This window comes from Musca domestica, unplaced genomic scaffold, assembly GCF_030504385.1.
Source record: "Musca domestica strain aabys unplaced genomic scaffold, Musca_domestica.polishedcontigs.V.1.1 24, whole genome shotgun sequence".
NCBI classification, from domain to species: Eukaryota; Metazoa; Arthropoda; class Insecta; order Diptera; family Muscidae; genus Musca; species Musca domestica.
Window position 1 is genome coordinate 1,114,054 of NW_026712272.1, and position 13,718 is coordinate 1,127,771.

The 13,718-nt window shown below is 31.6% G+C and overlaps 1 protein-coding gene across 1 annotated transcript in view; it reads left to right on the forward strand.

Annotated features, from left to right (window-relative positions):
* LOC101897963 (uncharacterized) overlaps positions 1–13,718 on the forward strand; it is a 546,201-nt gene that overhangs the window by 300,702 nt on the left and 231,781 nt on the right. The window contains exon 3 of the mRNA XM_059123253.1: positions 11,497–11,734. Within this exon, the coding sequence (XP_058979236.1) occupies positions 11,497–11,734 (238 nt within the window). The remainder of the gene's footprint in view (positions 1–11,496; positions 11,735–13,718) is intronic.

A 13,718-nucleotide genomic window follows, 5' to 3' on the forward strand; every position in this document is an offset into this window, starting at 1 on the left:
AAAAATTATGTTATGCCCTCGCTGATTTTTTAAGAGTTTTTCTAGAAAATATATATTTGTTTATTACTCAAAAATCTTCGATTATTTGTCCAACGACCTTAAGTTTCTTCCAAAAATTTTTAAAACTAAGTTCTTTCGTCTTTAGGTCCTTCAACATTTTTTTTTTCTTAAAAAATTACTTAAAATTACTTTTTTTTTTTTTAAATTTTTGATATTTTGTCGTAAAAACGTTGATGGTCTTAAGTTTCTTCCAAAAATGTTTAAACCTAAGAATATTCGCCTTAAGGTCCTTCAAAATTTAAAAAATCTATGCTTTAAGTAAGGGTTACTCAAAAGCATTCACAAAAGTTTAATATTATTAGTCTTAGAGTCCCTAAAAAGTTTATTAAAAAATAAAGAAATCTAGAATCGATTTTTAAATCCTTTAAATAAGATTTTTAACAAAACACAATAATTTTTCCCTTAAAAAGTTTTTTGAGAAATTTAAGATTATTGGTATGAAAATCCTTCAAAAATCCACGATTAGTGTTCGATAAATCCTTCAAATATTTTCTGAAATAATCCAAGATAAATAGTCTGAAAATCATTTTAAAAATCTTTATATAAATAAATTCTTTTAAAAATACACAAAAGATATTCTTGAAAAATCCACAGCTTCAAAATAGTTTACTCCCAATTAACCAAAGATTGTCTCTCGGCTAGGCCTTGACACAATCCAAGATTTCATTGATAAATATTCTTCAAAAACCCATTATTTTATTAAATCCAGCAAAAATGTTTCCAAATTCTAATTCCACCCTAATACACAGTTTTCATGCCTCTCAAATATTATTTTGGTTTTGAAATTACTTCTTCTTCTTCTTTTACATTTTATTTCAATTTGTTTATGACGATTATCCAACTTGTGTCAATTGTTTGTTATCATTCTTCCAACTCTTCTCGCTAGATCATCCTTCCTTTGCCATTGCAATGCCGGATAAATACCAGTTTTCCTGATATCCATTACCAAATTTTGAATGTTGGTAAATATTTGGCCAACATCAAGACAAAGTTTCGCAAAAATTAGCACATAAAGACAATTTCTCTGGAAAGGATTGGATTGAGAGAGGCACTTGACTTATTCGAAATACTAATAAACAAACACTCATCTTGGAAAATTCTTCTTCCAAACTATTTTGATAGATAGACACACAATTTGCAAAGCATGAAATTTTGAAAATTTCTCTGGAAATGACGGTAATTGTAAAATGTTGGTTTTTGTTGTGTAATAAAATGCATTACATTTAGCAAAGAAATGTTAAGGATCATTAATTGCGGATGGGCAGAAAGTTTCAAAATATCTACATAAATGTCAAATGCCAAATGCAGGAGTGGGAATTTTTGATTGAGAAAAGTAGAAATGTTTATTATTTAAGTTTTATAGGACTTGGTTTTGTAAAAAGGCAATGGATTTTTCAGAGACGCAATATAGAATTTTAAAAAGAATTTTTGGATTTTTTGAAACTATTTTTTGAAGGACTTCAGTTAATTTTTTTTAATTTTTTGAAGAATAGTTCGTGAAGGACCTTAAGCCTAATGAAAGTGAATTTTTAACATTGGTATTTTAAGAACATTTCGGAAGGAATGTGGATTTTTATTTTTTTTTTCGAATTGAAAAAGAATTAAAAATTGAAAGTTTTTGTAGAACTCTGCGGACTCTAGGAATAGTCAACGTTGACTGCAAAAAAACAACTTCTAAAGGACTCAAAGTGGGTTTTTAAAAATAATTTTTGAAGGACTCAACGTGCATTTAAAAAAATTAAAGAACTCAACGTGGATTTTTAAATATATTTTTCGAAGGACTCTAGGACCAATCAACGTAGATTTTTTAATTATATTTTTCTAGGAACTCTAGGACTAATCAGCGTGGATTTTTAAAATATACATTTCAAAGGACTCTATGACCAACCAACGTGGATTTTTTTAATATATTTTTCGAAGGACTCTAGGAACAATCAACGTGAATTTTTTAAATATATTTTTCAGAGGACTCTAAGACCAATTAATGTGGATTTTTAAATATTTTTCGAATGAGTGTAGGACCAATCAGCGATAATTTTTAAAATACATATCTCGAAGGTTTCTAAGAACTATTAACGCGGATTTTATAAATATTTTCTCGAAGGACTCTAAGACAAATTAACATGAATTTTTCAAAAATAATTTCTGAAGGATCCAACATGAATTTTTTAAAATATATTTTCGAATCACTTAAATTGGATTCTTAAAAAAAAAACTTCTGAGGGACACGTCAATGTGGATTTTTTAAAATAATTTCTAATGAATTCTAAGACCTATCGACGAGGATTCTTTAAACACATTTTTCGAAGGTCTCTAAGGCCTATCAACATGGATTTTTTAAAATATATTTCCCGACCACTCTACGTGGATTCTTAAAAAATAATTTCTAAAGGACTCTAAGACCAGCCAGCATGCATTTGTTTAATAATTTCTTGGAGGACTCTTAAGGACTAAAGGACTCAACGTGAATTTTTAAAAATAATTTCTGAAGGACTCAACGTTTATATTTAAAAAATTCTGCAACCAGACATCGTGAATTTTTTAAATTAATGTTTGAGGGGCCCAACGTGGTTTTTATAAAAATAATTTCTGAAGGACCCTAAAACCAGTAAACATGGATTTTTTTAAAATAATTTCTAAAAGACTCTAAAACCAGTCAACGTGTATTTTTAAAAAAATTCTTAAAAAAAATATTTGAAGGACTCTAAGAACAGTCAACGTGGATTTCTTAAAAAATTCTTAAAAATAATTTCTGAAGGACTCTAAGACCTGTCAACGTGGATTTCTTAAAAAATTCTTAAAAATAATTTCTGAAGGACTCTAAAACTAGTCAACGTGGATTTCTTAAAAAATTCTTAAAAATAATTTCTAAAGGAGTCTAAAACCAGTCAACATGGGTTTCTTAAAAAATTCTTAAAAATAATTTCTGAAGGACTCAACGTTTATATTTAAAAAATTCTGCAACCAGACATCGTGAATTTTTTAAATTAATGTTTGAGGGGCCCAACGTGGTTTTTATAAAAATAATTTCTGAAGGACCCTAAAACCAGTAAACATGGATTTTTTTAAAATAATTTCTAAAAGACTCTAAAACCAGTCAACGTGTATTTTTAAAAAAATTCTTAAAAAAATATTTGAAGGACTCTAAGAACAGTCAACGTGGATTTCTTAAAAAATTCTTAAAAATAATTTCTGAAGGACTCTAAGACCTGTCAACGTGGATTTCTTAAAAAATTCTTAAAAATAATTTCTGAAGGACTCTAAAACTAGTCAACGTGGATTTCTTAAAAAATTCTTAAAAATAATTTCTAAAGGAGTCTAAAACCAGTCAACATGGGTTTCTTAAAAAATTCTTAAAAATAATTTCTGAAGGACTCTAAGACCAGTCAACGTGGATTTCTTAAAAAATTCTTAAAAATAATTTCTGAAGGACTCTAAGACCAGTCAACGTGGATTTCTTAAAAATAATAATCTGAAGGACTCTAAGACCAGTCAAAGTGGATTTCTTAAAAAATTCTTAAAAATAATTTCTGAAGGACTCTAAGACTAGTCAACGTGGATTTCTTAAAAAATTCTTAAAAATAATTTCTAAAGGAGTCTAAAACCAGTCAACGTGGGTTTCTTAAAAAATTCTTAAAAATAATTTCTGAAGGACTCTAAGACCAGTCAACGTGGATTTCTTAAAAAATTCTTAAAAATAATTTCTGTAGGACTCTAAGACCTGTCAACGTGGATTTCTTAAAAAATTCTTAAAAATAATTTCTGAAGGACTCTAAAACTAGTCAACATGGATTTCTTAAAAATTCTTAAAAATAATTTCTGAAGGACTCTAAGACCTGTCAACGTGGATTTCTTAAAAAATTCTTAAAAATAATTTCTGAAGGACTCTAAAACTAGTCAACGTGGATTTCTTAAAAAATTCTTAAAAATAATTTCTAAAGGAGTCTAAAACCAGTCAACATGGGTTTCTTAAAAAATTCTTAAAAATAATTTCTGAAGGACTCAACGTTTATATTTAAAAAATTCTGCAACCAGACATCGTGAATTTTTTAAATTAATGTTTGAGGGGCCCAACGTGGTTTTTATAAAAATAATTTCTGAAGGACCCTAAAACCAGTAAACATGGATTTTTTTAAAATAATTTCTTAAAGACTCTAAAACCAGTCAACGTGTATTTTTAAAAAAATTCTTAAAAAAAATATTTGAAGGACTCTAAGAACAGTCAACGTGGATTTCTTAAAAAATTCTTAAAAATAATTTCTGAAGGACTCTAAGACCTGTCAACGTGGATTTCTTAAAAAATTCTTAAAAATAATTTCTGAAGGACTCTAAAACTAGTCAACGTGGATTTCTTAAAAAATTCTTAAAAATAATTTCTAAAGGAGTCTAAAACCAGTCAACATGGGTTTCTTAAAAAATTCTTAAAAATAATTTCTGAAGGACTCTAAGACCAGTCAACGTGGATTTCTTAAAAAATTCTTAAAAATAATTTCTGAAGGACTCTAAGACCAGTCAACGTGGATTTCTTAAAAATAATAATCTGAAGGACTCTAAGACCAGTCAAAGTGGATTTCTTAAAAAATTCTTAAAAATAATTTCTGAAGGACTCTAAGACTAGTCAACGTGGATTTCTTAAAAAATTCTTAAAAATAATTTCTAAAGGAGTCTAAAACCAGTCAACGTGGGTTTCTTAAAAAATTCTTAAAAATAATTTCTGAAGGACTCTAAGACCAGTCAACGTGGATTTCTTAAAAAATTCTTAAAAATAATTTCTGAAGGACTCTAAGACCTGTCAACGTGGATTTCTTAAAAAATTCTTAAAAATAATTTCTGAAGGACTCTAAAACTAGTCAACATGGATTTCTTAAAAAATTCTTAAAAATAATTTCTGAAGGACTCTAAGACCTGTCAACGTGGATTTCTTAAAAAATTCTTAAAAATAATTTCTGAAGGACTCTAAAACTAGTCAACGTGGATTTCTTAAAAAATTCTTAAAAATAATTTCTAAAGGAGTCTAAAACCAGTCAACATGGGTTTCTTAAAAAATTCTTAAAAATAATTTCTGAAGGACTCAACGTTTATATTTAAAAAATTCTGCAACCAGACATCGTGAATTTTTTAAATTAATGTTTGAGGGGCCCAACGTGGTTTTTATAAAAATAATTTCTGAAGGACCCTAAAACCAGTAAACATGGATTTTTTTAAAATAATTTCTAAAAGACTCTAAAACCAGTCAACGTGTATTTTTAAAAAAATTCTTAAAAAAAATATTTGAAGGACTCTAAGAACAGTCAACGTGGATTTCTTAAAAAATTCTTAAAAATAATTTCTGAAGGACTCTAAGACCTGTCAACGTGGATTTCTTAAAAAATTCTTAAAAATAATTTCTGAAGGACTCTAAAACTAGTCAACGTGGATTTCTTAAAAAATTCTTAAAAATAATTTCTAAAGGAGTCTAAAACCAGTCAACATGGGTTTCTTAAAAAATTCTTAAAAATAATTTCTGAAGGACTCTAAGACCAGTCAACGTGGATTTCTTAAAAAATTCTTAAAAATAATTTCTGAAGGACTCTAAGACCAGTCAACGTGGATTTCTTAAAAATAATAATCTGAAGGACTCTAAGACCAGTCAAAGTGGATTTCTTAAAAAATTCTTAAAAATAATTTCTGAAGGACTCTAAGACTAGTCAACGTGGATTTCTTAAAAAATTCTTAAAAATAATTTCTAAAGGAGTCTAAAACCAGTCAACGTGGGTTTCTTAAAAAATTCTTAAAAATAATTTCTGAAGGACTCTAAGACCAGTCAACGTGGATTTCTTAAAAAATTCTTAAAAATAATTTCTGTAGGACTCTAAGACGTGGATTTCTTAAAAAATTCTTAAAAATAATTTCTGAAGGACTCTAAAACTAGTCAACATGGATTTCTTAAAAAATTCTTAAAAATAATTTCTGAAGGACTCTAAGACCTGTCAACGTGGATTTCTTAAAAATAATTTCTGAAGGACTCTAAAACTAGTCAACGTGGATTTCTTAAAAAATTCTTAAAAATAATTTCTAAAGGAGTCTAAAACCAGTCAACGTGGGTTTTTTAAAAAATTCTTAAAAATAATTTCTGAAGGACTCTAAGACCAGTCAACGTGAATTTCTTAAAAATAATTTCTGAAGGACTCAAAGTGAGTTTCTTAAAAGTAATTGTCGAAGGACTTTCAGACCATTCAACGTTGACCTGTCAATGTGTTTTTAAAATAGTTTTTGAAGATCTCAAGGACCGATAAATGTTGATTTTTTTAAATAAATTTTTAAATAATTTTGTTTTTAAAATGAGTCAACGTGGACTTTTTTTTAAAAAAAATCTTCTAAACAATAAAGGACCAATGAATATTAATTGTCTAAACATTTTTCGAAGGAATTTGAGACAAGTCAAAGTAGATTTTTTAAAATAATTCCTAAAGATTTAAGATTAAAGATTAAAGCTGATTTTTTAATTTTTTTTTAAATACTATGATGAGCCACTTTTTCTGAAAATAATTTATAAAGAACTCGTTAGACGTCAGCCCCTTTTAAAATATTTTTCTAAGGACTATTTGCATTGTTTGGATTTATAAAAAATATTTTCTGAAGGTCTTAAAAATCAGGAAGATTAAAAAATAATCTGAAAATATTTTCCAGATCCCTAAACTAACAAACAAGTATTCTTTGAATATCCTGTGAAGTACTCCATGAATATTAGTTCTCGATTTTTTGAAAAATATTTTTGAATGATATTTATATAATAGTAATTTTTCATATTTTTTGAAGAGCTTAAGGGCTAAATTTTGAAGAACTTAAAACTGTGATATTATTTTTTGAATATATTATAAATGCTTTTTAAGAAATTAAATTGACTTTTTTGAAAATATTTTTAAAAGAAAATTTAATTAAAATATTTATTTCGAAATTTATAGTCAATGAAATTATTTCCAATTCCAATTGCATGCATGTCCAACATGTGTGATGTGCCACGAAAAGAAATGCCACTCTCTCTCTCTCTCTCTCTCTCTGGCACTCCTACAATACCCAATTACGAATTTTCAATTTCAATACAATTCCAATACAAATTCTTAGTTTCAGCAACTAACAGCAATAACAGCAACAACAGCCACAATAAGCAATAACTTAAGGGTGTGTAAATACGTAGGACTAATTTGAACTTTTGCTTGGAGCACTAATTGTAATTTAATTTCCAATTAGTAAACAAAAACAACAAGAAACAAGTACAATTTCCCATTTACATGTCGAATAAATAGGATTTTCATGAACAGCAACAAAGACGCACTCACACACCCACACTCGAATATGCACACTTTTCTTTCACAATATCGTACACATGTCAAATCTAACAATACTCAATCGAAAAGGAAACAGAAATTACTCACGCACACACTGTCACACTCACACTTTTATATTCCCACAAACATATACATGTGTCGGCAAAACGAGAAACATGCAACCAAACATGTTTCCTTAAAATTTAAATTTTTATATATCTGGGAGTCTGTGTATGTGACTGTTTAACTTTTGCAGTGTATGTGTTAGGTAGGTGTGCGTATGTTTGTATTCTTGAATTTTATTCTATACAACCAAACAACAATAACAACTGTAAAGTAGTCTTATTTATGCAACTATTGTTTTTCATTTTTTGTCCTTGCACTTCCCCTTCTCTGATTCTCTTACTTATTCATGCAAAGGACAATGTGTTGTTTTGCAAGTGCTGTTGTGCGTCTATTGCAGGAAAAAAGAAGAAAAAAAAAAACAAAGTGAAAAATAGAATTATGTTGTCCTTTCTTGGAAAATTATTTTTTCCCAGAATGCTTAGAAGATTAGAAATTAAAGGGGGCATGGTTTTGGTGTGATGGCCATTGTGGGTGCAGCGGTACTAAAGTTACATCATTGGGTATGATGAAACTTGAGAAATGCTATAGGTTCTAAGACCAATCAACGATGATTTAAAAGTAATATTTTCTGAAGGATTCTAAGAACAATAAACTTGGGGGAATGGTATATTATTTTTATGATCCATTAAAAATGCAGATCTATAAGTTTGAAACACAAATTTATAATATGTCATCTTTGGAATATATTAATATGTATTAATTGAAAAATATTGAAAAATTTTCCTTTTTTTTTAAATGTAGCTTTTGAAAATCCATCAAAAAAAAAAATTAAAATAAAAAAAAATAAAAATTTAAAACTACCACGATTACTGTGTCAAGAAAGATCCAGGATTGATGATTCAAAAGCCCTGAGTTTGAAGCTGCAAGTCTTTTTCAGACAGTTCTCCAATTAATATTAGAAATTTTTAGAAGCTTTCAGAACTTTCAGGCTTTTCTGAAACTTTTTTTTTAAATATATTCAGATTTTCCCTTTGTCAATATTTCTATAATACAGGGTGAGATGAAAAAACTGCAACCAACTTCAGACTGCTGTCATTTCTAAGCCACTTGTCCAAAAGCTGCTTTAATTACCGTGATACTAGTAGCGTAGCCCGATGTCAAGGAAGTGGACGGAAGAAAACAGCAACATCGACAGAAATGGTTCGAAAAGTAAAGAAGCGAAACCCGCGTCGCAGTGCCCGAAAAATGACTCGTAAGCTGAAAATATCGCAATATTCCGGCAAATATTGAAAAATGAGCTCGGGGTAAGGCCATTGAAATTGCAAAAAGTGCAAGAATTTACACCGCAACAGAAAGAAAACAGACTCAAAAGAGCTAAAGAGTTGCTTTGCTTGGCCGAAAGTGGTGAACTGCCGAATTTGGTTTTCTCCGTCTCCATTGAGAAAACATTGGTTGTCCAGTAGTTTTTAAACAAACAAAATGATCGACTTTACTTGCCAAAGAGGTCAGCTGAAAATGTACACCTTCTGATGGCCACCAGAACTGAAGCGGCAGCCATGGTGATGGTGTGGACCATAACGCCATTACAGCCGATGGTCGCTCTCCGCTCGTATTAATCGACCGCGGCATCAGAATAAATGCCGAATATTATCGCTAAAATATTCTGGAGGGTGTATTAACGCCTTGGGCATGCAAACATTTTGGCCGCAGACCTTGGACGTTCCAACAGGACTCAGCACGCGCCACCCAAGAGTGGTTACAAAATGAGGTTGCTCGCTTCATTTCTAGTGCACCATGGCAAGCGCTTTGCCGGGAATGGGTCAAAATACCGCAGAGCAACATTCGGGCAGCGTGTGACGGATTCATTGGCCACTTGAAGGCCATAATTTGTGCTCCAAATGACCGATATCAGCCCAAATGGACTGCATTTGGCATTTCCGACGGAATTCAGCCTAAAAGCAAGTGCTTAAAATTTTGTTGAAACTCGATTCAGATACAGCTGTAGCTCCCATATACATTTTTCATACGATTTGTTGTTGAAGTCCCTCATATGCTGTTATTGTTCACTCACCATTTAAGTAGTATCAGCTCAGCGATTTAACCCTGTCCGTCCGTCCGTCTTTCCGTCTGTTGTAATAATGCTACAGTCCAAACGAATTAAGATAGGAAGCTAAAATTTTGCGAAAGACAGATCTGGTCTTTCGTCTGCAGGCAGGTCAAGTCCATTAAATCATATAGCCCCCCATATACCGGTACCCCCCTAAATTCGGTATTTTGATGATTTTAACCACATTTTCAAAAGAATTGTCTGAAATTCTACACAAGGAGTTCTTTGTTAGTACTTTACCCCCTGAAAGAGGATAAATTAAAAAAAAAAAAAACAAGTAAAAAAACATAAAGTTCGGCAAGGCCAAACTTTTACTACCCTCCACCTTAGGGTAAAGGAAACATTAGAAGAAATGTGGCAAAAACCATTAAAATGCCGAATATAGGGTAGTATCGTTATGTGGGGGCTATACCAAATCGTGGACCTGCACATGCAATGTTTCGCCAAAGGAGCTAGAACCCATTATGACCTACAAATACCAATTTTCAGACAAATCTGTGAAAAAATGTGGCAAAAATCATCAAATTACCGAATATCGGAAGGTACCGTTATATGGGGCCTATACCAAAACGTAGACCTATAATTACAATGACTCGCCACACGAACTGGGACCCATTATGATCTACAACTACCAAATTTTCAGAGAAATTCTTGAAAAAATGTGTCAAAAATCATAAAAATACCGAATATTGGGAGGTACCGTTATATGGGGACTATATCAAAACGTGGACCTATACATACAATGTTTAGTCACACGAACTAGCACCCATTATGACCCACAAATACAAATTTTTAAACAAATCCGTGACAAAATGTGGCAAAAATAATCAAAATACCGAATATCGGGAGGTACCGTTATATGGGGGCTATACTAGAACGTGGACCGATATATCTGATTTTCAATACCAACCATCCTAGACACAATGCAAATTGCTCTGCTAAATTTTGGCGCTCTACGTCAAATAATGTGTACTGTATCGTGATTTCAACAGACAAACGGACAGACAGACGGACATCGTTAAGTCGACTTAGAATTTTATGCTGATTATGAATATATATTTTATGGGGTCTACGACGATGACAAAGTTAATATACCCTCCTTTCCGAAGTGGAAGGTATAAAAATTGTAACTTACGAGTACTATATTAAAATTTTTTAAATATTTTCGAATGACTTTTTGATTATTAGAATTTTTTATGTAAATGTTTTTTTTTTTTTTTTTTTTTTTTTTTTTGAATGATTTTTGAAAATAGTTCAATTTTTTTTAAATATTGTTTTTTTTTTTTTGTAATTTTTTGAAGCTAAATATAAGAAGATGAAAAAATTAGACTATGACGTATAAGCAATAATTTGAAGTATACGTCATCATATATTTTCATATCCATGCCAAAATCATATTCCCATCTTTCCAAACTCCACACCCATTTTCGAATAAACTTTCTCTCTGCAACATATGAACCACACAAAAACCTAGGAAAAAGACAAATAACACAATCAACTTGAATAGGCAATAGTTTATAATCAAAGCACATGACCTTAGATAACAATGCGGGTGGGAACAACATGAGCAGCAGTATATCCTGAAGCTTTGATTTTAAGGCCAAATCCGAACACAAACACACACACACACACACGCACTCACACAGAGAAAACACTCAAAGAAATTTATACATCCTTTTGGCGTACTAATTACTCTCTGGTCACATTCATAAGAACCACAACAACCATAGGCCGAAAAAGAAGAGGAGATAACAAAAAGGCTTCTTGGGGCAACAATTGAATGTGAACTAGTTTTTTTTTTTTTTTTTTTTTTCGTTCGTTCGGGGTTCGTTTGGTTTGTTCGTTTTGGAATAGAATTCCCAATTTTACGGCGCTTTTCATTTTATGTTGTCTTTTGCTGTGATTTTTAATGCCTTACTCATCCCTCCACTCTCCTCTCTCTTTGTTTCATTGCAGCCCGTTGGCATTTATGCCAAGAAATACGAATGGGCCGCCCGGCCATCCTCAACGCCCAGCGGTGGCCTGCATTTGGATTTACATCCGCCACCGATGCAGATTGGTGGCGACTGTTCGCTGTGGATACGCTCGGCCACATTGGATTTCGATGATGGCCTTTGGGAATGTCAGGTGACGGCAAGTGATTTTACGACACAGGATGCTTTAACCAGTCAACCGGTACGGTTGGTTGTACGTGGTAAGTATGGGCAAATAGCCAAGGCAGGTGGACAGCAACAGTAACAATAACAGCAGGCACGTCACATACACAAAAGGATAACAATGACAGGGACAACGGCAGCAACAACACCAATACTGCAACAAACAAAATAGAGCCATGAAGACTTTTACTATGCAACACACACACATACATACACACAATGTACATACTCGATACAATTTCCCCAATGGGTTTCCAGTGTTTGCCTGCTTTGTTTTTTTTTTTGTACGCAAAATAGTACCCATTTAGTTGGACACTTGTCCAAATCGATCGACATGAAACAATACCTGAATAGCCGGTCCGACGACCAGTCATTCAGCCTTGTTTGAAAAGGACCATTTGAACTTGTTTATGGTTTTCAGGTTGGTTGCCCATTTCAGATTTCCTTTTGTGTGCTGAATTTGAAACATTAGAAGGTGAAGTTTTGAGAATGATTTGTAATTTCAAAATTCGAAGATGGTTATCAAAGGCAGTACTAGACTTAGATTTGGATAAATTTCCAAAATTTTAAAAATGGAGACTTATTTTTTTATAGAAAAGTTTGTGGAGATTAACTTTTTGCATAAAAAGGTTTATGGAGACTCACCTTTTCTATAGAAAAGTTTGTGGAGACTCACTTTTTCCCATAGAAAATTTGGTGGAGACTGAACTTTCCTATAGAAAATTTAGTGGAGACTAAATTTTCCTATAGAAAAGTTAGTGGAGACTAAATTTTCCTATAGAAAAGTTGGTGGAGACAAAATTTTTTATAGAAAACATGGTGGAGACTAACTTTTTTTATAGAAAAGTTGGCAGAGACTAACAGAAAAATTAGTGGAGACTAAGTTTTTCTACAGAAAAGTTGATGGAGACTAACTTTTTCTATAGAAAAGTTGGTGGAGACTAATTTTTCCCATAGAAAATTCGGTGGAGACTGAACTTTCCTATAGAAAATTTAGTGAAGACAAACTTTCCTATAGAAAAGTTTGTAGAGACTCACTTTTTCTGTAGAAAAGTTTGTGGAGACTAACTTTTCCTATAGAAACGTTGGTGGAGACTAACTTTTCCTATAGAAAAGTTGGTGGAGACTAACTTTTCCTATAGAAAAGTTGGTGGAGACTAACTTTTTCTATAGAAAAGTTGGTGGAGACTAACTCTTTCTATAGAAAAGTTGGTGGAGACTAACTCTTTCTATAGAAAAGTTGGTGGAGACTAACTCTTTCTATAGAAAAGTTGGTGGAGACTAACTCTTTCTATAGAAAAGTTGGTGGAGACTAACTCTTTCTAAAGAAAAGTTGGTGGAGACTAACTCTTTCTATAGAAAAGTTGGTGGAGACTAACTCTTTCTATAGAAAAGTTGGTGGAGACTCACTTTTTCTATAGAAAAGTTGGTGGAGACTAACTCTTTCTATAGAAAAGTTGGTGGAGACTAACTCTTTCTACAGAAGAGTATGTGGAGACTCACTTTTTCTACAAAAAAGTTTGTGGAGACTGACCTTTTCTACAGAAAAGTTTGTGGAGGCTGACCTTTTCTACAAAAAAAACTTGTGTAGACTAACTTTTTCTATAGAAAAGTTGGTGAAGGCTAAATTTTTCTACAGAAATGTTGGTGGAGACTTACTTTTTCTATAGAAAATTTGGTTGAAACTCAGTTTTTGTATAGAAAAGTTGGTGGCTATACCCTTTTTTATAGCAACGTCTGTGGAGACTCCAGTGTCAATAGAAAAGTTTGTGGAGACTCACTTTTTCAACGGAAAATTTTGTGGAGATTCACTTTTTCTATAGAAAAGTGGGCGGAGACTCATTTTTACTACAGAAAAGTTTGTGGAGACTGACCTTTTCTACAAAAAAACTTGTGTAGACTAACTTTTTCTATAGAAAAGATGGTGAAGACTCACTTTTTCTAAAGAAAAGTTTGTGGAGACACACTTTCTCTACAGAAATGTTTGTGGAGACACACTTTTGCCATAGAAACATTTGGGGA